This window comes from Dermacentor variabilis, chromosome 1 (assembly GCF_050947875.1).
Source record: "Dermacentor variabilis isolate Ectoservices chromosome 1, ASM5094787v1, whole genome shotgun sequence".
NCBI classification, from domain to species: Eukaryota; Metazoa; Arthropoda; class Arachnida; order Ixodida; family Ixodidae; genus Dermacentor; species Dermacentor variabilis.
This window is the reverse complement of record NC_134568.1, coordinates 154,332,380-154,358,253: the sequence shown is the minus strand read 5'-3', so window position 1 is coordinate 154,358,253 and position 25,874 is coordinate 154,332,380. Positions and strand designations below refer to the sequence as shown.

The window sequence follows — 25,874 nt, the reverse complement described above, 5'->3', positions numbered from 1 at the left end:
CAAGCTGCCGTCGCCACGGCAGCTTGCACAACAGTAATGTTTACTGGGAAACGTGTGTGGGGGGTGCTACCTGCTTCACGTTGCATGTATGCGCAAGAGCACCTCATCATTATGTGATTTGGATGCTTGTTTTAAGCTTGTTATTTATTAATACGTATGCTGTTCTGCATGTTGTATGCGTGATTCCAAAGAATGTATGCACTGTCGCTTCACTTGTTAAGAACTTGTAGCCTCTACATTACGGAAGTATGAGCCATTGTATTTGAGGTAGGGGTGGGCAACTATCTAAATTTTCGAACACGAATCAAATACGAACAGTTAGCATCAAATATTGAATCGAATATTGAATGCATACGCACATGCATTTATTAGCAAGTTGGTTTAACATGTTGGAACATTGCAATTACATTGTCACTGATAAAAAAATTCAACTAGGAAACCGTTATATACTAAAATATTGTGTATTTGACTCATGTTAGCTTTCGAAAATGAAGTAGTTTCCGCTAGTCGTCTGTTCTCGCCAACCTGTGCCTTATTACACTGCACCAATTTCCCGTAAACTCGGAGGCATTTGACCCTGTACCAGCCGTCACTCATCGCATTTGCTGTCATGCAATAAGCTCATGATTAGGGGTGGAATCTGCCAAAGAGCGCACCCTCGCTGTTTGGAAACCCATGCTCCTTGTTAATGAGGCCGGCTTTCCTTGCAAAGCTCACATGTCCAGTGGCTAAGTGTGTTTTACATACGAACTTTCGCCAGCAGCATGAAATTATCGCAAAATTCAGCACAAAATCAGACACACTTTTTTAGATTAGATAGAAATAAATGCTAAGAACCATGTTTTCTGCCGCACAGCCAGCAATATATTGGATTTGTTTCGATTACCTAGTTTTTGAATCGAGTATGCATATTAAAAATATAATATTCGATAATATTAGAAAATTTTCAAATACCTACTTTTCTAATCAAATTCAAATATTAAAAATATTTCATATTTAAAATTTTCGAATATTTGCACACCCCTAATTTGGGGGTATGAGCCATTGATGATGATAGTTTTCTGTTGACATTACGTCACAAAGAAATGCTGGTATCTTGGCCATAAATAGCTTCGCCATAAAAGGCGCTTTTAGTGGCAACCGCAGGTTCCGCATTTGTCAGAGAGCCAAGTTTTGTGTATAATTTGCACAGAATGGTAGCAAAAAAGATATCCTAACAAGCCGAGATGCGGAATCTAAACGGTGTGTAGGCAATGCAATGTGACAAAACGTCCATCACAAAGCTGCCACCTTGAGTTAAACTTTAGTGAAATGATACAGTCTCTGCCTTCCACTTGGAAAGTGTAGGTTCATATCCTGCTGTCAGTGTAACTTCTTTTTTCCCAATACTTTTTTCAGTTATAGAGTAAAGGAAACATTAAAAGTGGTCATTTTGCCACATTTACAAGTTAATAATAATAATAAATTATGGGGTTTTACGTGCCAAACCACTTTCTGATTATGAGGCACGCCGTAGTGGGGGACTCCAGAAATTTCGACCACCTGGGGTTCTTTAACATGCACCTAAATCTAAGTACACAGGTGTTTTCGCATTTCGCCCCCATTGAAATGCGGCCACCGTGGCCGAGATTCAATCCCGTGACCTCGTGCTCAGCAGCCCAACACCATACCCACTGAGCAACCATGGCGGATCACATTCACAAGTTAACGGCAGCTCTAGCCTCTAGCATTGTACTTTGATGCTGTACAATAAAGTACCGCTGACACGTGTTTACAAAGAAATCTTGTGAGCATAGATATATAAATGTAAGTGTTAGATATTTACATTGCTATCAGGTTATCATAAACCCAGATAATACAGGAAACAGCTACCTTGTAGTTTGTACATGTAGTGAGTGCCCTCCATCTACAAACGTCTCTTTTCTCCTAATGTAGCGCAATTCAGTGAACATTGAGCGTTGTGCTGCAGCATCTCAATTCAGTGTGTGACATTCGGTTTTAATGTCCGCTAAAAAAACTGCTTAGGAAAGCGATGCGGGAACACACTCCACTCAAATCAACTGGAAGTAGACAATACTTGAGTGACTGCACGAAGGAGGCGAGACATAGCAATGGCTGCATGATGTAAAAGCTGACCGAGAACACTGTGGCTTGAAAGAAAGGTAATGGTTAACCGCTTCTACCTGTTTTATTATAGTGCACCAATACGAAATTCTTGTAATAAAGCATTTCCTGAGAGATACCCTCTGTGTCTAGGCGTATGACAAAAACCGTGTCAGTGGGCATTTAAAGGGCAGCTCTGGTGATTTTTCTAAGTAAACGGATCTGAATAAAATTTGCTGAAAGCGTGCTTCTGCACGCTTCTGTTATTTCTTGAAAACATCAGGCTTGAGAGTTAAGCAAATATCTTACAAATGAATTTTGTTTATTCCCTCAAAACATCTGCCTTGCCTGCTCCTCAGCTACTGGTCACATTGTGTTATGACGTAAAAGGAGGAACACGCAGAGCATGCTGGTAATTAATGGCAGACAACAAAGCCAAGGAGTGAGCTAGTGTTTGGTGTGAGAAGCTGCTGTCGCAAAAAGTTGTGTGTGGATGGGCAAGAGATGGGAGGCAAGTGGTGTGGCGTTGCTGGCTGCACAAACTTCAGTCCCTGCAATTTGTACACAGTTTGAGTCGATATAGCATTCAGCCGAGTTTGAGCCTATCACAGCCGCCGAGTTCGTGCGTCTACTGCTGGCGGACTGACCCGAAGCTGATTAAGCCATTATAAGAATGAAGAAAACTGCTTCTGTAGTTCAGTTTTAACCATACGTGCTTGAAATATAACATTCCTCATTTCGTACAGTGCACACACAAAAAGCTAGAAGCGACAACACTGTGTGCTGTCAGCATGAGTATGCTGCCGATCTCAAACGCGGTCAGTTGCACTAACCGATACTTCCCTAAATTAAATGTTACTATGTACATGGGTGTATTTGTATGTAGTGTTATGCTGACTCATTATTTAGCTTCTGAGGTGCACTGCTTGCCTCATATACAGCAGCATAACTGCAACATTCAGCTGCCAATGGTGTCAATACTGGCTTCGGCATTTCCGCAAGAAAACTGCGCATTCTTTAAATGAACGATCATATGCACAATATCCTAATCTATATCTACTTTACGAAACACGCCAATTGTGTGCATGAAAAGAGTACAAAAAATGATAAGTAGGCAGCATAACAATGCTTCTGTACTAGGGTCTCCCGCTCGCTGTTTTTGAAAGTGCACGGTCGCTCACATCAGCACGACTCACGAGTGATGCAGAGGTGCTTACATGCACAAGATGTACATGCTTTGCTATGTTCTATATTAATTGATGTCACTGATGAATGGCCAGCATTATGCCTCAAGCGAACGACGAACAGTCGCTGTACCTGCTGATGTAAACAAATGCACCAGTCGTGCATCAGACTGTCAATGGCAATCTTGCGGAATACAAATGTGGGAAGTCGTGCTCTACATATTATAGTGAGTATGCGAAGCGCTTTCCCAAGAAGGGGTAAAACACTAAAACAGCAAGCAGCCCAGCTTCATGTTGCAGCGAAATATGTTGCTCATGGGCGCTTGCCCTCGTGGTGGCGGGTTGATGGCGATTTGTGGCTATTGAATTCGTTGCAGTCGTAGCTGTTACCGTTTGACAAATTAAAAGAGCTGATGTAGCAGACATTGTCACATGAAGGTCAGGCGCAGTCACAAATCAGCTGAGTGTCACCTTTGTTTTCGCGCTTTTTTGCTTATTTAAGATTATTTTCGAATTTGCGCAACAGTTCTACTATTAGACATGTGACATAAGTATCTCGGGAACCGAAATACTCCATTACCTTCACATGGTAAAAAAAATATTGGAGTTGCCCTTTAAGTACAACAATATTTCTGCACAAGCAGAAAAACTGTCAAACATGGGGGAAAAAGGGGGGGGGGAGCAAGAGAGAGAAGAGAGAGAGAAACACGATGTCGAAAAGATTTTACATATTTTTAATATTGCGCATGATCAATTTGCATGAAATTTGCCTAGAATGTAGACCAGACTTTCCAGAAAAAGATCAAGATATGAAAGTTTTCCTTCTACATAGGTGATACCCTTAGAACCATTGCAAGCTTCCTGTAGAACTTCCTCAAAGTTTATGTGGCCTATGTCGAACCTTGCTACCTCCTAGTGGCCGCGCCGAGAAAAAGCTGATCCAAGTTCAGGCTTGAAGCGAAAGAGGGTGTCCTATAACAGCATGTGCTGAATGCCTTGTAGTTCTCAAATCGTTATGATGCCGCCGTGCACATGTCCAAAAATGAAAAAGACGGATTCTAAAAGACTTTTGTTGTACATGTATACTATTACGAGTGTCATCACAGTGGAAAGACAGCAATGTATGATTTCATAATTTCCAGAAAGAAGCAGATGACACGCATCAGAGAGCAACCGGGATAACAAACTTCCGCATCAGGAAAAAGTGGCTGATACTATACTGGTTTGTTCGAAACACTTCACTCTGGACGAGTTCTTTCTCCTGGCGAGTAGACCATTGCTTTCTTTTATACTGCAGCTCTTAGGCACCCGTTCCTGTGTTGAGCATGTGTGTGCCTTGGGGTCACTGAGCGAATGAACACAGCGAAAGATGAAAGCGAACAAGGAGTGCAGCGGGAGATGAAAGAAGAGAGCATGAGGAGCAGAGTATGGCGAAGAGTAAAGAGGAAAGCAGAGTGCTGCACGAGACTACGAGATAGTGCCATAGTAATTTGTAATCTGATTGTATGCGTGACACAAATTACGTAGTACTTTCTGGAAGCCACGCAATTACACTGGAACCTTCGATGAGTCATGTATAAAAGCTGACACGGTTGACCCGCAGATCAGATTGTTGACTACTATTGCCGACTCTGCTAACTGCTATTGTTCTTGAGTGTTATTTGTTTTGCAATGCATCGCTCCGTTTGCAACGTGCTGCACGAGACAGATTGTTTGCGCCAGCCAATATATTGCAAAATGAAGACACGTATAGAGCTGCACTCTAATTTCACATTAGGGAGTATTGTAATCGTTAGTGAATTAAAAAGAATTGAAATATCTTGCTGATGTTTCAAATCACGCAGTGTACTTTTTTCAGGCAGTCGCTTTCATAAATTATAGTTATGTATGCTAAAGATACATTTGGTTTTGTTCGTTTATAGATTTCTGCCCCAGCATTAGCATTACTAATGCTTTAAGCAGCAGGAATATTCTCGCTAATGTACTTTTACGTGCAGGGATGGTAGCAGGAATGATAAGTACTTCAGGTCTGAAGATATATCGTTTTCATAGCATGTATTAGTTCAGCAGTGTAAGCCGAAGATGCCGTTTTCTCATTTAACGCGGTGAGTTGTCAGTTTATTTACGTGCAAGAAATTTAGAACTGTACACCGCACTTATTCCAGCTTTGGAGCATTTGGCACTAGTTTGCTTTCCAACACTGCACGCAGCTAATGTCTATTACAGCTAGTTCAATTGGTTTCGAAGTCAAGCAATTGCACTAAGACTGCCAAAAGAAAACCCTCGCTAAATTTTGGAAACCTGATGGAAGAAACTCAACTTGGCCCGATTGGTAGTTATTCACCTCTCACATTTCACAGGGTTTGAGAATATCTACAGGTGGTAGGTGTCTGCTGTGTTCCCAAGCCAACAAATGGAACTCTCATTTGTTTTTACTCCAAGACAACTTGACCAGGTAACCTTACAGTTTTTAGCCTAATTCTATGAGTGCAGAATATCTGTATTTAGCTTCTGAAAGCATGGCAGATGTTGCTGCGCATATATTGTGAGATGCTATATGTGATACACTGCCACACAAGTCATAGTGTGCAGTTGCCTATGAAAGTAAAAAACAGTTGAGTATTGTACTTGTAGCAGTGGAGCAATGCTGCGAACAAATGATTGCACCTTTCGGAGAAGCTCGCTATGCACAACCACTTCCATTTCAGAGCGCAGATCTTAGGCACCCGTTCCTGCAGTAAGCGAATGCAGAGACTAATGAGAGTGGCCAGGCCCCTTCAGTAACGTGCGCACGGGAAACTGGGGGGTATTCTATAAGAGTCCTCCTAGTGGATTGTCCATTTCGGCCACTGCTGATTGGATGCAGCTGTATGAGCGAGGAGGATACGAGCGGCCCCAGCAAATCTGCAGCGGCCATAATGGACAGTCCACTAAGTGGACTTTTACAGAATACCTCCCCTAGTGTCATGCGGACCCACCCAACCGCTCGATGCATATTCGTATGGTAAGCCAGACTGCTTACCTTGTACTATCCTCTCCTCGCGTCAGCTCTCGCTTCTTTGGTTCGCTTGGTATGGTCTCGTTCGCACTCATTTCGATTATCATGGTTTAAGACTGTTTTGTAATCTGATTGTATGCGCGACGCGAATTGTGTAGTACTTCCTGGAAGCCACGCAGCACCAGCGATCACACTTGAACCTTCAAGGAGTTATAACCGCTCGATGCATATTCGTATGGTAAGCCAGACTGCTTACCTTGTACTATCCTCTCCTCGCGTCAGCTCTCGCTTCTTTGGTTCGCTTGGTATGGTCTCGTTCGCACTCATTTCGATTATCATGGTTTGAGACTGTTTTGTTCTCTGATTGTATGTGCGACGCGAATTGTGTAGTACTTCCTGGAAGCCACGCAGCACCAGCGATCACACTTGAACCTTCAAGGAGTTATCTATAAAGGTCTATGTGCTTGACCCGCAGATCAGATTTTTGACGATCGCTGACTCTGCTACATGTCTCTCTAAAATTCTTTACCTCAAATATTGCGAAATGAAAACACGTATATAGCTGTGCTCAAATTTTGCATTAGGGAGTATCCTAACCGTCTGTGAATTTTTTCAACCTCCTGCTCGCTTGAAAGGCTCTTTGTCTTTAAGAAAATCTGATGCAGCTCGCTGGGCAGGCTGGACCTTTGCACATGCAGCGCAACTATTTCTGCAATTTTGTCAATGAAATGCTCAGCCAACACTGTCTTTTGAGCTAAAGCTCCTTCAAAACAGCGGCAGCACACTTCCTTTCCCTTTCATTCCCCAATGAGTGGGCCCTTTTTCTTCTTGTCCTCCTTCCGCCACTCCTTCACCCCATGAACCATTTGAAGCATTTTATTAGTCAGTTGCACAGTCCACGTCCAATTTTTCAAACTCCCTAGGGGCCACGGAAACGTCCGAAAAATCGGCCAGTTGGAAAAAATAAATGCATGTTATTTACTCCCCCTAAGGGCTCAAACCGCCCCAGGCACATTCGAAAACGCTCTGAAGGCCTGTCGGTACACGTATTAGGCATATCAGTGCTCGTACTGTGACAGGAGATACCGGGTGCACGCGTGCACAATTAAATACGTACTGTGTTTCATGGCAATAGCCCCTTCCTATGCTTGTTATGCTTCACTGCAATACTTGTGCGTATGCTTCACCAAGTAACATTTCTGTACAGAGGCGAAGCTGACTCTCGGGAACCAGCCATTATGCAACGCACCGTGCTTTCCAAGCTTCTAAGCCAATCATGAGGACCACAAAGGCGGAGTCAGTGCCATGGCTGACAGCAGCAAATTCTTTCAATGGAAAACACGGCACTCAATGGCAAGAAGTGTAACAGAGAACGTCAAAGCAGCTAGGTCTAGCGTTGCAGCAGTGGTGGCTACGGGTGCCAGCAGATCTGCATGCGAGAGCACCGGTTCGAGGCAGCGAGGTAATCAAAACGGCAGCGGTGGTGGCTTTGATTAATGGCCTTTCGGACCTGTGGTCATGGCAAGAAGCGCCGGAAAAACGGACGGCGAAGGGTTCTTGCGTTAGAAATTTCAGACGTTCTGATACATTGACTCTATGGGGTGCGGTGCCGCGAAGCTGTCCAGATTATCATGCATCCGGAAAGTCAGTCGTTGACTGCACACTGGCAACTCCTCCAGCTGACGACAGGGCGTCGAAGACGATTCATTACGATTCCTGTCTGTTACTCGAGCCAGCATTACCGCGACTTTTAACCCTTTCAATAAAATTACAGCTAATTTTCCCTGATAGAGGCACCAATTCCCAGAATTTTCCCTGACTACTCAAAACACCTGAGAAATCCCAGTTTTCCTGGTTGGTAGAGACTCTGAGATGGTCAAATGATTGAATTAAAAGCGGCTGCTTGCAAACACACATCTCAAATTGCGCGCGGCGTGAGGTGGAGCAGCATCATGTTTTGTATCAAGTCCAAGTGCGATAAGATCTTATTGTGCCCCACACACTTTGTACTTTAGTGTGAGTGGAAGTGTGCAAGGACGAGAAAGAAAGATGATGACTTCATGCACGAGTGCCGTCTTCCGGCACGAGTAAAGGGAAAGAGGGGAAGGGGAGCATGCTCGCAGTTTTTTTTATGACCTGCACCTTCCCTAAACACAAAAAACTATAGAACATAACTAGCATCAATACTGAGCAATGACAAAACTGCATTTAATTATGGAATGCTGTAATTCAGCGTGAATTATTAATACCCATTACCTCTTGGCGTTCCACATGCAGTCTTATTCTACTGGTCATAACAGTAAAGTAAAAACGCTGGGCTCTGAATGCTAGGTCAGAAATTATGAAGAAGCTTTATTGCTCGGGAGCGCCTATCTAAATACATGAGAACGTAGCAACCAGTTTCTCGGCAACCACTGCACTAATTTTGATGAGGTTTGTTACATTTAAAAGAAGTTAAAATTGTGTGTATATTGTCTCTTACCAATTCATTGTACTTAAAGAATAATAAATAATCAACTGAATAATGCAATTATAGGAAGTAGATTTTAAATTTATGCCAACTGCTTCAGAAAAACGTATGAAAAGTGCAAAATTAAAACGGTAATTTGGGAGTAGGACTTAAGCTACAGCCTCATAAACATTGCAACAATTTTACGTTATCTGTAAATTCGTATAATACATTTATCCACTTCAGATGCTTAAACAGAAGCAGTTTACAGAACTGCGAAATCTGCTTTCGGTCGAGAGTTACACTATTTTAAACTTAATGTATCCACTCTTTTAAATTTTAGGATTTTTCGTATTTCTTGTAAATAAATTCGAGTTCCCAAATAAAATAACGCTTCTTAGAGTTGGCTCTCAAATGCAAAAAATTTCATGCAAATTGGTTTAGCTGTCGTGTAAAAAGAGAATTTCTACTTTTTACATACATTTGAATTGGGGAAATTGGAGTTGGCCATGAGCTCAAGTTTCCTCTTAAACCACACAGCATGCTTTAATGTTTCAAGAAACCATACCATCTCTTCAGCAGGTCCAAGGGTTTCTAGGCATCCCTGCTTGAATACTGCCCCAGGGAACATCAGCTAAAGCAGGCAAATACATGATTATATAGCAGCAGTAAGAAAGGCAAACTTTCTCTGATCGTTCTACATCACATTTACACACAACAAAGAGGTATTATAAACACTGTTAGGAAAAGGAGCCAAGCATGAACAGAGGCCTGATATTTATTAGTCACAATCACATGAAACCAACAGACAATGAAACCAAGGAAAGCATAGGGTAAATTAGTTCCTTAATTTACCTTACCCTAGGCTTTCCTTGCATTTTGGCTCCATGTGAATGTAACCGATCATGGCGGGAACTTGTAAACTAGTTTTTAGAGATTTGCCTTGATACTTACTGCAGCAGTGCCACTTCCCAATTTCCAGCAGCATCGTCGGCATCTACGTAGCGGCTGCACGTGACGTCAGTCAGGCAACTATCTGATTGGCTGCCCATGTTGCATCATCAATAATTTTAACACGATAGCATTAAGAGAAAGCTTTAGCTCGGGTGCCCCTATCTAAATAAATGTAAAATGAGAACTCTTTTTTTTTGGCAACCACTGCACCAAATTTGACAAGGACAAAATTGATATGTTACACTAAGATTTGAAAAAATTCAGCAATATGGAAATACAGCTTTTGCAGAACCCTTGTACACAACGTAACAAATTCACGTAAGGTATAAATTACCTTACTGTTACATGAAAATGAAAGAAACCCCTTTTCCAGCATTTCTACAATTCACAAACCGGCCGCGGCATCTGCCATTTGTGTGTGCTGGTGCGCGAGTATCTCGGGGGGGGCCACGGAGCGGCACGTCCGGTTCCTCGCAATGCCTCCAGATGGCACTCGCCTCTGCCACATCGCGGCCCACGCAAGAGGCCACGTTTCTACCAGAAAGCCTGCCTTCGTGCATAGCTTTCATGGCCAGTTTCCCGGTAAACATTATGGTTACATACGCTCCAATTTCCAGGAAGCGTGAGAAGCATTCAGGGATCTTTGAATGCTATCGCATTCCACTCTTAAAGGCAAAGCTTAAGCGTTCTCCAAATTTATTCCAACTTTATGATGAACAAATGTTGCTCTTAATAGTTGAAATATTGGTTAATTTGTTTCTATAAAAAAAGTAACAGAAAGAGAATACACAACAATAATTTATCAGTACACTCAAGCAGTTTTGGCATGCAGCAACTGCCGTCTCTTTGTATTATGTGCTCCGTGTTGGTACGAGCTGTGCGGTCAGTGTTGGTTTCGAGGTTTCATTTCGCGAATACCATGAATTGACCTTGATGCGGTGTAGGCGGCAAATCAAGCGATCGGTGACATGTCAAGCTGTGACATAGTGTGAGCGCAGTGTCTGCAGCACATCAAGCTGTTAGTATCCAATCGGCGCCAAGATCTACGTGTTTGCAGCCGTCACCTCATGCCGGAGGATTACTACCACAATAGAGACTTTTAGCGTGTCCGGTGTTCTGGTAAATGCAGGCGGACTGGGCATTTCGCTGGATGGGTGGATACGAAAATGTGAGTGGTCTGCAGAGTGCAGCCACCAGGCGGCGCAGGACTAAGCAGAGAACAACAAAGCTAATACAGTAGAACCCCGTTGATATGATCCCGTTATGTACGATTTCCCGGTGCCAACTTTCGTGATCGAGAACACACAAAAAATGACACGCTAGAGTTATTCATATTTTTGGGGGAAAACACAGGGAAGGTGGGAGGTGGAAATTCAAGACGATTAGCAAAGTGAGAACAAGGTGAAAGCCGGAGCCAATGTTTCGACAAGTGGACTTCGTCTTTTTCAAGGTGACATATGCTTTCCTCAGCAAGGTATATATAGGTATGGTTCTTCTAAAGCAGAGGTGATAAGGCGGGTGGGTGGGGGCAACAACCGAGGGTGTAGAACTGAAAAGAAAGGTGTGCTATTCAACGTCAGTGGAGGAATGTGAGGAAGTGTCGCGTGTCAACTGGTTGACGTGTTAATATAGGTTCCTTTTTTTTGTAAAAGGGGCCTGGACAATGAGATGGGGTGGGGGATTATTTGCCCCTGTTGGAGGTCAGTGAACTATCATCTCTCTGAAAGAGAGAATGAAAGTAATGGCAGAAAATGGTGCTTGTGGAAAAAAAAAGGGAAAAGAGTAACCATATAAATAAAAGAATGAAAAAAAAAGAAGAGCAGAAAAAAACTAAGCAACTTGATTTTTTTGCTGGTTCACACGTTCCCAGAAAACACCATCTTTCGGCACAAACGTTCAGTACCTCGCCAAACTGCGATTATAGGATACATTTTCCCATTAAATGCCATGTAAATAAGAAAATGCGAGACGCGCGTGCAACTGATAACAGTAGCCGATGGCTGTGGCAGCTTCACCACAATACTCGCCCACCCGCCTAGTCGCACCTCACAACAGCTTCCCTACAATATTCGCCTGCCCGCCACATGTGAAAACGTCGGCATGCACTGAATTTCTTATTCCTGTACCAGCAAATCTCCTCCTGGGTTGTCGCATGCTGCATTTACAGCTACTGCTGACAACCCTATTGCGATAAGCATCTTCGCCCATCTGTTTCACAGCGTGTGGGGCCATGGCAAGTGTACTGTACGCTTTTAATAGGCGATAACCCAAACATGCTGCCATTCTCTGCTGCAGGCTGCAATCGTATACGTTTTCCAGCCGCTAGATCCAGTGTAAACAAGAAATGGCGTGCACGATTGAGATATGTAGCCGCCTGCCACACCATCTTTACGGCAATGCTCGCCCGCCTGTCTCACGTGATAACGCCGGCAAGCACTCAGTTTCTTATTCCTGTACCAGCAAATCTCCTCCCAGGTCGTCACACACCGCATTCATAGTGATCGCTACCAAATCTATTGCAATAAGCTTCTTCACCTATTTGTTTTACAGTGTGCGGAGGGTAGTGCCATTGGTAGTGTGCTACACTATTTTAGTAGGCGATAATCCAACTGCAGTGCCGTTCCCTGCTGCAGGCCACGCGATGTGCCACTGCGAATGTGCCGCCCTACAATGACGAAAAAGATCACTGAAATTTCTCCGATTTAAGCGGAATCGAACCCATGTCACAAGGGTTACTCAAAAACAGAACCCATCTCATTAGCAGGCTGTGCCACAAACGTAATGGGTACGTGCCGCTTTTCAATGAATGCCTTTCATGCCAACGCTTTAGCGAGCTGCGCCATGAATGCACTGGGCATGTGCCACTCTTCAATGAACCTCTCGCTAACTTGGGTCGCTGAGTATGTGCCACTGAGTGTGCAGAAATCAAGGGAACAAACCTCAGCATTTGCAGGCGCCAGTGTGCCATGCTTCTCATCTTGGAGGCCATGCAGCATGTACTTCTCGACAGTGGCACTAGATCGTGATGTGTGTCCAGAATGAAGCGCAAAAGTTGAGCCCAGTTGCCACATAACGTGTTTCTCAGTGTTTGCACGCATCGGTGCGCCTTGCATTTCGGAGGCTATGCACAGACTTTGTGGTGGCGGCACTACATAGTGTAGAGTGTTTGTAGGGAATCGTGAAAGAGGAGTCTCACTGCAGTTCACGCTACATACATAACTTGTTCCGTTTCATACATAACTCGTTCACTAGTGCCATCATGAGACAGGTCCTGCCGCAATTCTCGTCTTATTGAGATCACAGACATATTTTTCATGTATTTAACTGAAAAGGTCAATACCGGTAATTGTATTCCTGAGACTGTTTTGCCAACAGCTGTTTTGGGCTCCGCTGCTGGCGATGACGCTGTATTATGACATTGCGAAGGAGAGATCAAGCGATTTTTTCCCTGATTTTGACATGAGATTGTAAATTCCCAGCTGCATGCAGTGGAATAATATTTGGCTCACATGTTCACAGGAGCATCATTAACAGATCAGCAACATTTTATTATGTTCAAAAAGTGTTTCAGGGTCCTTTTAGAAATAGTGCCACAGTGCTGCGCAACTTTTTCAAGCAGCTTAATGTGACACCAACTCCACCCTCGATACATTGACGAAGGCGGTGATTAAGTGAGGGAAACACCTGACAATGAGCACGAAAACTCATGATAATTTGGCTGTCATAGCTTGGTCAATTTCTGTTATGTTGCAAAGGGATGAAGATTCAGTGCACAAACTGACTGTACTTTCGTCCCAGCAACAGCATGAAAATGGTTGAATTACAGACTGGCCAGGTTGATGGCAAGTGTACTTGGCTTGTATCGTCGGATAATCGCTCTCAAAGATACATTTAGTTTCCAAGCACTGGATGCATTAATGGGCAACAGTGATCCTGGTGCTGTGGAAAAAACGCAGTTGCTTGTAGACGCTGATGCGTCTGGTACCAACCACACATCCGAAAAGTGAAGGTATCCCTAAATGTGATCATCCAAGAATATGGAACACCTTTTTCGACCACACATGCAATTAGTCACTCATCTTCCGACTAATCTGATATTTTGGCCGTTACAGGCAGGCCCTGTCGAGACGCAGTTTCTTGCTAAACGTGAAGCTTCGATTGCGATAGCAAATTATTACACAGCTATACAAAGCAAGGACAGTAGTTTTATTGGCTGTATAAACTTGTAAGCATTCGCTTACTAACTGAACAATGTGCATGGTGTCGCATGTGCACAGGCAAACATGAACAATCTCTCTAGATGACCACTTGCACTCGCTGTCAAAGCGCTGGCATGAGGTGGAGCGGCAGCAGCAGCAAGCGACCTGACCTTCACACTGCCTGTTGCTTGAACACGAACTAAGCGGCGAGAACACAGCACACACAAAGCTATCAGCCCTTGGTGCACCTAGACTCTGTACGCATCGCAAATCACTTTCAAGATAGATCCTGCGGAACTGTGTTCAGCCGTGCTATAAGGCACCACCAGAGTAGAGTGAGGTGACAACACACATCTTAGGCTGCTCAAGTCCCACAGGCTTGATACGCGGTGGTGTCTTGTGTTGAAAGCATTTGCACACCGCTTTGCATTATGCAGATGTCAACGAGTTGAATCGGCCAAATTGTTTGAAAGACCTTGGGTTGTACGTTATTCTGGTCAGTAAGCTCTTTCTTGCGTTTCTTTTTTTTCTAAAACGTATGAATGAGGTTGTACAGTAAATTTCCCGGTTACGACATTTTTTTTTCGCGCAGTGCTATGGAACGCACATTAGAAGGGTTTTATTGTATTGCTTTTCTGCTTGACTTGGTCAACTTGGTGGCCAAACTGACATGCGGTTGTGTAGGTGGAGAGGGAAGGAGTCTGAATGTTTTAGTGGTGCACTGTAAGGTACCATATTTCTACTTGAAGCTGTCCGAATAATTTGTTGGAAACTGTGCTGTATCACCGAGGCCAAGTGTGTTACCATGAATTTCGGAACCATTTTCTTGGAAATTACGGATCACTGAGAGAGAGTAGCTTAATTGAGCTAAGAATTCAAAGACAATGATAATTGCACTGCTGTGCCTTTTGGACTACATGCTTACCGGATAATGTCAGAGCATTTAGCACTGGTCAGTGGAGATACAGAATGCCTGAACTCTTTCTGTACCATGACCATTGGGCATCGTTAGCCAGCCAATGATGGTTTGAAACGCCGCTTTTGAGACCTTCCACTTCACTCACGGACACATTGCACTAACGGTCGTGAAGGAGGAGAACTATATTTTTGTTTGCTAGCTTTTTGCCCTTTGGCAGTGATTTTTGAAGGTGCTAACTTTTTACGATTGTGGAAGTAGAAAGCAAAAATAGCGGCCTCTGGGAGTGGTGCGTGCGCTTCCAAAGATCATATATCTCGCCAGTCTGCTGCATCTGGTTTTATCTATGGATGGAGCAGCATCGACTCTGAGGATGCTGCCCATCCGTTGGACTCTGAGAGCGACGACGACGCAAACCAGCCCGGAACATCGGCAGCTGCAGCCCGGCACACCAAACTGTTGTGCTTGCATTTAAATTTTTGTAATAGAATACCTGTTCAATGAAAAATTTTGATTTTTTTTGGAAATAGTGCCTATTAGATGGCAATACATTTTGTATATCTCATAATCTGTCACATAGTTTTCTAAGTAGATACAACGGTGTCATTACAAACTAATTTTATCCCACAATCTTGATTCTCGCAATTTATATCTCTTTTTATGACATACATTTTATTAATAAAACTTTTATGCGTAAAAAGTGCATTCATTCTGCTTTTTGTTTATGTATTACACAATATATTGAGTGTAGTAGTTACTTCAGACAAAAAAATCTGGCATAATCTACAAAGAACACCTATTTTCCCCATCGTAGGGAAAGAGTTAAATGTCTAATTCTTCACATTTTTTTTTTCTAATCTGCTGAAGAATGGCATGTGATAACAGTATGCTAAAATGCAGCTTGTGTGCACTGTACCATGCAATGCTAAAAAGACTAAATTTCTACGGTACAAATTGTTACAGTGGCTAGTGCTGCATTGAACTTTGGCCTTTGACTGAGGTTTGCTAGAGGTGATCTGTGAGAGCGAAAAATTTTGGTCAAAATAACAGTTGCACGGTTTTAGGAATTCAAGTGCATGTGCCTCTACTGGGGCCTACTTATCAGTTCGAATTATTTCTCAGTTCAAATGAACAGATTTCAAATCACCAGGATTTCACTGTGCCACGAAACTCTTGCATCTCCATGAAGGTCTGTCAGACCAAGTGTGGGCAAAAGGGAGACAAGCCATGAGAAAGGTTGACTACTTGTGGAGCAAGAGCAATGCTTAGGGCCCCATGAGGACTCTTGCCACTTGAGAGTGAGCAACTTACCCATAGCATCAGACACCCAAAAGCAAACATGTCGCTGGCAGGTGTTGGTTGTGGCTCGACATTCATGATGCGTAGCTCTGGGGCAGTGAAGTCAATCCCTCCAGCAATAGGCAACTGGTGGCTCTTGCCCTGAAAAACCATGGTTTACAGTTGAACCCACTTTAACGATGCCAGTTTTAACAATACATTGGTTATGACAATGAGAAGCTTTGCATGGTTGCATGTTTTTTATGGTGAAATACCCCGCTTACTACAATGCCTCCATGATGCATTATCGGTTATAAGAATGAACTCTGGATGAAACGGTAATGGAATGTAAATTCCTAGAAAATAAAAACGAAAGAAAAATTCGAGCCGCTGCGCCCTTGACCACTGCTACAACGGTTGCCGTGCGCTCATACGATAGAGCCTGTTTTCCAGCCTTCTCCACATCACCAGCATCGCACAAGTCTTTCACAAAACACATTTTCTCACTGTGTGCCTCGTTCAGGTTCCCCTTTCACCATTTACGCAGCGGCTGCCAACTTTCTGGTTTGCCTCCACAAGGTTCACCTAATTATCGATGTAGTTTCCACTCCAATTCTGGAACTAGTTGATATCCTCACCCCAGGTCTCCCTCCGCATTGTCAGCAATAAGATCTGTCCTTCCACAGACCAAGCTGGAATCTCACCATGGCCTGCTTCCTTGATGCTAGGTGAGCTACGTTTATGTAACGCCTAGCGCGTGGCTGTCTGCCGATTAGCTACCAACGCTGCGCAGCCATTCCAACTCGTGGTGTGCCCTTATTGTGGTAGTCGTGAGGATACGGTCCATATTTTATGGCAGTGTTTGCTTTCAGCAGCTTTCTTCCAAGAGAGAGCTAGTCTTTTTGGCCTCTTAGGTGCTCCATTTGCACCCGCATTCTTGCACCCGTTGCCTAAGTAGGTGATCAACCAATTTGCGCTTCTTCTTGTCGAGTGTTTATACGAAGTTTGGTTTGCGCGCTGTGATGCAGTCTTCGGGCGGAGGGCACCGGGCCTTCACGAAGTGCTTACAAAAGCACGGAAGGAGGTCTAGTTCCATCTCGACCAGGAGCGGCGTCACTTAGGCGAGAAGTTTCTCTAAGTGTGGGCCCACCCTGCTGTGATTTTTGATGAGTTAGATGGAAAGCTCTCCATCAAGTTATAATGCATGCGCTTAGGCCACTTGACTTGGCTGTGTGTGCCAGTTGATCACCATGTCTGCTCTTGTCATTGTGGAACACAGGGCCAGAACCAGTCATGGCACACACCTGAATGCGATCGCATAGCCCCGGCGACGGCCTTTGTAGTCTCCATGCAAGTTTGCTTTGACCTCTTTTGTGTTAAGGCAATCAGAGGGTCTGTTGGGCTCGTGTCCCTGAAGACCGACATGGCTGTTTGTGTATTGAGCGCAGCAACTCAGTTTGTACAGCTCCGGCCTCCTTGTCCGGGAAGGACCGTTCGCATGAACCAAAGCAGCCCCACCTAGTCAACATGGGTATGGGGGGTCAATGTACCTAATGATGTTGGGTTGATGAGTACATGTAAGCTCTGGGATGCGGTGCCTACAGGTGCCAAATCCTCTTCCCTTTTGACAATGGCGCCAACTGCACTGGCTACGGTGCTCCCAGATTGTTCACTGGCCCCTCATTCTGCACAGTTCTGCCAACGGATAAAGTCGCTCGTGCTCGTCTTTGTTGGTTGCGTTGAAGTCGTTAGTGGCCATGTGGCTTTCCACCTCGTTAGACTCGACACCGAAGTGGAAGATGGCTCATCTGCCAGCTGATCACTGGCAATGCACGGCGTTCGTGAAAAGAAAGCACACTGGTATAAATTCCGAAACGAAATGCAGTATCGTGAAGGACTACGAAAACGGTAAAAAAATTTGTGACTTGGTGAAGAACAATGGACTATTGCAACTCACAGTGTCAGCAATCATCCGCTCGGCAGAGAAGTTCGACAAAGAAAACTGCTCATAGACAACGGGCGCAAATGCGTTTGACAAAGAGCCTATAAGGAGGTGCAAGAGGCCCTCTATGAATAGTTTCTTGGTGCCCATGCCATGAACTTGCCCACCACTGAGCCGGCCAATTAGGGCCACAAAGGCGAAGCAGTTTGCCCGACTCATCAACAATGTGGAATTCCACCCAAGTGGTGACTGAGTACAGTGCTTAAAAGAGAAGCATGGAATTGTTTATAAAGCCATCACTGACGAGGGAGCTTCGCTTGATGTGGAGGCCAAGCAGAAGTGGGTGGAGGAAACGCTGCCCCACATCCTCGACAACTACATTGACACCGATGTATATAATGGTGATGAAACGGGACTGTTCTTCCGGATGTTGCTGTCCAAGACGCATGCACTCAAAGGAGACACATATAAGGGCGGCAAAAACAGCAAGCTGCACCTCTCTGTTTTTGTGTGCCAACAGGGATGGGAACTACAAGTGCCCCACACCTGACATTGGGAAATAAAAAAAGCTCCACTGCTCCCGTGGTGCTGCCAGGATACTGGTGCACTACTGTCACAACCACAAGGCATGGATGACACAAGAACTTTTTCGTGAGTGGCTCTTGGAGTTTAATCAACATATTTAGCGATGTAAGAGGAAGGTGGCACTCATCCTAGATAGTTATAGTGCTCTCCACTCCATGCCTAAGCTCTCAAATGTGGAAGCTTGTTTCCTGCCGCAGAACACGACGGAGGCTTGCAGCCCACGGACGATGGCGTGACCAGCAATTTTAAGCTCATGTACGTCGCCACGTCCCGAACAAGAACATGGCCATGCAAACAAGCAGGGAGCAGCAAGACTTGAAGATCAATCTAATGATGGCTGTGCAGTTTATTTTTGGTGCGTGGTCCGAAGTAAGCGCCTCTACGTTGTGAACATGCTTCAGGAAAGCATGCTTTATCTGAGATAGCAGTGACTTATACGAAGCCTACGAAGCTCCCACCGACAAAGTGATGCCTTAAGTTTGGTCCGCAGTCAACAAGGATGGTTCAGGAGAAGAAGAATTTCTACATACGGATGACGCACTAGAAACATCAGAACTTTTAACAGATGAGGTGATCGTCACGAACGTGCTTGATAGCGCCGCCGACAGTGATGGCAATGACGGCAGCAATGACGCAGTAGCGCAGGCTGCCTCAACTTAGTAGTCCTCGCAGGGGGCCCTGCAGACGCTTCAGTTCCTCCGGGGTTTTGCTGTCGCAAGGGGCCTTCCGCTGCACTACATGGAGCACCTGGATGCTTTGGAGAAGGATGTTGGCAAGCTTCGCGTAAAGCAAGCAAGGCCGACGGACATGGAGTTTTCTCGTGCAAGCAAGTGAGAAGTAGGTGGCGAGATGCTTGTGGCGAACCTTCTTGCATTTTTTAAAAGGCCCCGTTTGGGGCCACCAAAGCGATGCATTGGTGGAGCTCGCTTGCCACTAGCTACCCGTGACCCCTCTTTCCAGTTATAGCAGTGCCATTCTTGAATGCAGACAGCCGCAGCTTGTTACACGCAATCGGAGCACACAGCAAGAAGAGGTAAACAGTTAAATGAGTCAACACAATCAGCAGTTGGATGGAACAAGGTGGTAGGGAGGGGCACTAGCCTCCCAGCCATTAAAGATTTATCACAACAGCTCTGCCATCCCCATACTTTTCTTTCTTCTTTCATGCAACCAAATTATCACAAATATCCGTTACATACGCTGACAAAATGACAAGCTCATGAGTTTGAATTTGGGAGCAAGACCTCAACAAGCAAACACGCATTATAACAAGCTCGATAACGTCTAGTGTGAATTGCGCTGGTTGTAACAAAAGGAAAAATTGTAAACTGACACGGAAGGTTGCCTTTTAGCTTCCTGTCCATTCCTTGTCAACAGAGAATTTGTAATTTTATATTACTTACGTGCCTTTTCCATGTCGTACAAAAGTTTCACATAGATGGCTTTTTTAATGGATAACGGTTGTAGAGATTTATTTGCTGTGATGTCTGTCTAAAGAATGCGTTGAAACAAGTTGCCCTCTGCCATAATGCAGTATTGGCACCTTTTCAGCACGTCCGATGTAGTTTTTTTGATGACGCAAGACAGTATCTCGCTGCAGGCCTCAGCAATCTCTGCCTTTAGCGCTTCTGGTGCAGTTGTAGGTTTGCAGTAGACTCGGTCTTCCACATGTCCCCACAAGAAGTAGTCAAGAGGTGTCAAGTCCGGTGGCCTTTCAGGCTATGCCACTGGTTCTTGCTGCCCGACCCACTGGCGTTTGAAGGCTTCATCAAGCCCGGCTCGGGTAAGGCTGCTGCTGTGAGCTGGTGCACCGTCGTGCTGATACCAAGTTCGCTTTAAAAACGCAAGAGGAAGATCACAGCGAAACTCTTCCACTGGGCCTTCCAAGATGTTGTTCACGTATTGCTGAACAGTGAGCATGTGGTAAAAAAATATGGGTCCAATTATTCTTCCGTCAAATATACCGCACCACACACTGAATGACCATTGGTACTGGTGTCTGGTCTGCGCCACCCAATGCGGTTTCGTATCGTTCCAGTAATGCGCATTATGGATGTTGACTTGAGAATTTCTGGAGAAGGTTGCCTCATCTGTCCAGAGCACTTTGTCAACAAAATTCGGTATTTTGTCACTGTTCACAAGGATCCAATTTGAGAAATCAAGTCGCCATTCGAAGTCTCTTTCTTGCAGCTTTTGATGCAGTTGGAGGTAATACGGATGCATTTCAGCCTTCATAAGAACTCTTGACACTGAAGACTTTGAAATGCCGACCTCACCACTCAAATCACGCACGCTGGAATGAGGGTTTGCAGTCATGAAAGCCAAAATGTCTCCTTCAGCCTCTTCACTGATGGTCCACTTTCTGTGCCACGTCTTCTTGAAGGTACCTGTTTCTTTCAACATCAAGTAACTTCTTACAATTGTGTTCGCGCTAAATCTTCCCCCACATTTCCAATTTCGGTATACCTTGGAAGCTTTCCTCTCGTCGTCCCGTGCCGTTCCCAAGGATAAGACCATGTTCGCCTTCTGCTCGCTTGGGTATGGCATGCTTTAGGCACTGCAAACAACTTCTTTGAAATGGTTGCACGGCACAACACTAATAAGACAATCGAGCTCACATGCATCTAGCCGCTGGTGCAGCTTGGAAGAAAAGCCTATGGAAAAGCGGCGTTGTAACAAATGATGCTCTCTCTCACACAGGTTCCAGACGTATGATGCATGTTTTGTGTGTATTTTTTCTATTCCGCATTGACCTGAACCCTGGAAAAAAAAAAAAAGAATGCTCTTCTCATCATATCGGAATAAACAGCTGCTAACGGCTCGTTCCTCAGCGACAGGCGCGAGCGGCTGCTGATGAATTGCTTTATCAGAGCGCCGTTGCCAGCTGCTGCCAGTAATGTCAGAGGCGAGCAAATGTTGAAGCCGTTTCTCGTAAGTGAAGGGAAGGCACAGTGCTGACAATGTTTTTACAAATCACTCATGAGAGCGCTGTAATCGCCGCACATTCGGGCACACAGAGCTCGCTGTCACGTAATATTTTTAAAACTTCGCGGGCTTTCGTTTTTCCCGAATAAATATGGCCATGCTAAGCCTATCTCATTGGAAATACCTGGGTTGGGCAATATTTGTGGAGCTTCACAACTTTCCTATTGACGCCTGAACGTTTCAAGCTTTATTTAAAACGCTAATTTATCTCGGCTAATTACTAAAAAAAAAAAGACGAGCAAAAAAAAAAAAAACGGTACTGTAAGTTTAGATAAACGCTAAGAACATCCATGAGATTTCTGTTTTGCAGAACACATAGGTTTTTTCGAAACCTTGGTCCAAGTTAGCTGGGACACCCTGCACGCGCACGCACGCACGCACACACACACACACACACACACACACACACACACACACACACACACACACACACACACACACACACACACACACACACACACACACACACACAAACATATAGGGTCTAGGTTCTGCTAACGACTAACTAGAAGATGCCGCAAACCCTCCCAGCTCTCCTGCCTTGCGAGCACAAGAAGACACATCCTTAGTTCACCCTCACAAGCTTTCACTCACACCTACAGCATACTGTGCGCGGCCACGATGTTATCACATATGGACCTTGTAGGGAATGTTACAGCAACAATGCACAAAATTGACAAAGCTTGCTACTTCTCTACAACGCTATACAGGTCAAGCAAAGGAAACAAGTACAAAGCAGTCATAGATGTACTTGTGTGGCAGAGGCCGAAGGTTTGAAAAACTCTGCCTTTTGTCATTAATGAGCCACCTAGCATCACCCCGAAGCTGCTACAACCTTCCGCAATTTCTAAAAACATTTCTTATAGGACTGCCACCCCTCGGCTTCTACCAGAACAGATTTTTTTTTTTGCCTTCCTTTGCCACCATCATAGTGTACGAGTATTCTTGCTTGCCTAGTTTTCTGCTGTGTGCTCATGCCTGTGCTTAAGCACTGCATAGTCAGCATTCTCGCATGTGTTATTTTGAGTTATGGTCTCCAGGAACACTAATCTGTATCTTGTTTCTTATCCCTCAAACCATGACTGCAACTTGCTCGCCCTCAAAGATCTTCTATAGGTACCGTGCAATCACTTAGTTTACAGTTGGGCACTCACAAATCGGCAATACTACTGCGCTTGCACCTCTTATTGCAAGACACATGAAAAATGATAGAATCTGATCTAGTGATTAAACAATTGATTACTGCAAACTTCTCACTTGCTTCATTCTTTTTATAGGTTTACTGAGTTGACTTGCATGCTTGTGTGGCATGCCTTCCTTTCACCACACATCCCTGGAGGAGTACAGTCGCCGACCGATTTTCCGGACTTTGCGGGGACCGAAAAATAGTCCGAAAATATTGTTCAGCCAGAAAAATAAAATATATTAAGCTTAGAGCAACTGATAAAAAAACCTTGTAACGCCCTGCCTAATACTACACTTGGAGGCGATCAGATTTGCTTGGATTTGCGCAAGAGTGATGTCATCTGCGTAAACAGTCTGACAAGAGCGTCACCACGTTGGCAATCTCCGTTGGAGATCAAAGAAACGAGCCACGTTTCTTCACACCACTTGGCTCTCGCGAAGGCACACAAGGATGTGCCAATCACACACATCCGAAGCTGCACGAACACACACAAAGATGCGACGTCGCCTCTGAGACACACCTGCTCTGCGTACACGCCACATGCAAATAACAACTGAAGCTTTAAAATAAATAAATGAAGAAAAATGGATCCCGAATTATGTGGTTATAATGACAGTGCTGACAGAAAAAAGAAATAAACAAGAAGTGCCATCCGCTAGTGTTTTGTCAGCCAAGAAAGAGCGGGCATGGCCTCCGAGACTGGAGGATGTCGCATGCTCTCTATTGTAAGCGTGCATGTTTTGATCTTGAGGGCGATAGAGCGGGTCACTAAAGGCCAAGCCTGGCCTGGCCAAGCTAGCAGGAGATCCAACATGGCAGCCCCCAAGAATCGGGTAGCGCACATACAATAATTACTAGAGGGAACTCTAACACTAGTGTCTATGAGAGCTGCAATGGGAGCAGTTGGCCCAGCAGGGGAATCACATGGATTTGCCTAAACTTAGTCCTTCTGGCTTCAAACGACTTCATGATTGTAAACTCGTCATTTTCCACAATGTACTGCGTAATAAACAATTTAATAAACATTATTAAAATTTTCCGATGGCCCTCTCACAGGAACTCTAGCACAGAGGCCTAATATAGAAACAATTATACCACGGACGCATGCATTGACAAGCGATGTGAAACGCCCTTATGAATTTATTGCGGGCATGCCAGTGGCGCATTTCGATTTGGCCACCTCGATGAGCTCAATCGTTGCAATTAGTGTTGAAGTGTGTGTTTACAGCATCTTCTGCACTTCGAAGAGTATAGATTGCTCTGAAATTTATAAATCTATAAATGGCACGGATGATATTAATATCTTACAATGTGATCTTGACAGTGTAGTATCGTGGTGGAAAAAATGGAAAATGTGTTTGGATATAAGTAAGTGTTGTTTGTTAGTTTTACTAGGAAACACACACCTTTCCATTCTTGTTATAGCCTGTCTTTTATATCGATCGGCCACGCTGAAAATTTGAAATACCTTGGTGTCTACTTGTCTTCTGATTTATCATGGAATAAACATATAGGCAGCTATGTAACTGGTAAAGCCAATGGTGTGTTAAATTTCATTAAATGGAACTTCAAATCTGCCCCAAAAAGCCTTAAGGAAGCTCCGTATGTCACCAATATATGTTCAATCCTTGAATATGCTTGTAGAGTATGGGATCATCATGGCCAAATGCTAATCTATAAATTTGAACGCATACAAAACCGCGCTGCACGCTTTGTCAGTGGTAATTGTAACTTTAATTCCAGTATAACTCACATGGAGAATGAATTAGCTTGGAAGCCTCTTCAGCAGTGAAGAACATTTTTGCAATTAAACTTTTTTCATTCCATTTTTTATGATGAAACTGATATCAATAAAAGTTTATACATGATGAGCCCAGGTTACTTATTAAACAGAAATGATAATGCTAGAAAGGTTTGTGAAACAAGTTGTTGAACGAATATATTTGCGCATTCTTATTTTTTTACGATTCATGAGTGGAATCAAAGTTGGATGAGAGTGTTATCGATGTTCCCACAAAAATGTTTTCCTCTTCCTTGAAAGATGTATGCTTAGTTGAATGTTCAAGTGACAGCTGTGCCTGTCTGCTTTCTTCACTTGATTGTAGCTGTTGTTTCAGCCCCCCTACAATAATGCCCAACTGGGCGATGTAGGTTTGTAAATAAATAAATAAATAAATAAATAAATAAATAAATAAATAAATAATCAATCACTTTCATTGGGGCTTCGAAGAAGAGAAAGTGAGTGAGGACTGTCTTGAATAATTCTGCTGCAGGAGACCCACAGTTGTGCACAGGCACTAGCTCCTGAGCAAAAGCACATATAATTTCCAATTATTCACCAATTTCCAATAGTGCCCATGTGGCAAACTTGGGCCCAAGGCTCAACACCCCATGCCTAACCTGATTAGGAATCACAAAAGCGCCGACTGCATGCATGGGGTTGCTCGTTGCCTTCGCCTTCTTCGGTGTCATAGAATGCAGGTGGAAGAGCACATGTTGCCACAGGTACTTCGCTGATCTGTCGACCATAGCGGACAGTTCACGCCACTTCTCCATCGCTTTAAGAACGCCTTCAGTGTTTTGTAGCTTGAGGTACAAGGCTTCCCTGAGCCTGCCGTAGCCATTCAGCGCGAAGGATCTTGCAGGCCCAAATTTGGCACGGAACCTGCCAATTCACCGCATGAACTGATCACCTACGTCAGGCAAGTAGCCTGAGAGGTTCATGAGGTAGAAGTGGACAGGTGCGTGGCCAAAGGTGTTGATGTGATTTCGTGCTTTAAGCCGCCAAGCAAAAAGCTACCAATTAAGAATTTTGTGGGTTACTTTAAAGGGAATTCCCTTGTTCTTTTGCTTTCAGACAAAGAAGGTGGATTTGTGGTTTGGCCTAATTTTTTCTTCCTCACAAAAGCTACCACTGCCGCCGATTCTGTTTTTCGACCCATGGTAGCCATTTCGTTGCTAAAAGTTAAATCCGAAGTTAAAAAGCTGTGCAACGCGTTGGCTTTTAAAAAGCTGCCCAAAGCAGTCTATAAGTGCAAGAAACTTAGCCTTGACATGTTTTTCACGGCGAAGACACATAATAACCCACAGGGGGC

The 25,874-nt window shown here is 44.2% G+C and overlaps 1 protein-coding gene across 1 annotated transcript in view; it reads right to left on the bottom strand.

Moving 5' to 3' along the window:
* LOC142588037 (serine/threonine-protein kinase 31-like) overlaps positions 1 to 25,874 on the bottom strand; it is a 139,003-nt gene that overhangs the window by 14,406 nt on the left and 98,723 nt on the right. Inside the window, exons 13-14 of the mRNA XM_075699509.1 lie at positions 16,115 to 16,243; positions 9,303 to 9,368 (exon numbers count right to left, since the gene is read on the bottom strand). Of these exons, the coding sequence (XP_075555624.1) occupies positions 9,303 to 9,368; positions 16,115 to 16,243 (195 nt within the window). The remainder of the gene's footprint in view (positions 1 to 9,302; positions 9,369 to 16,114; positions 16,244 to 25,874) is intronic.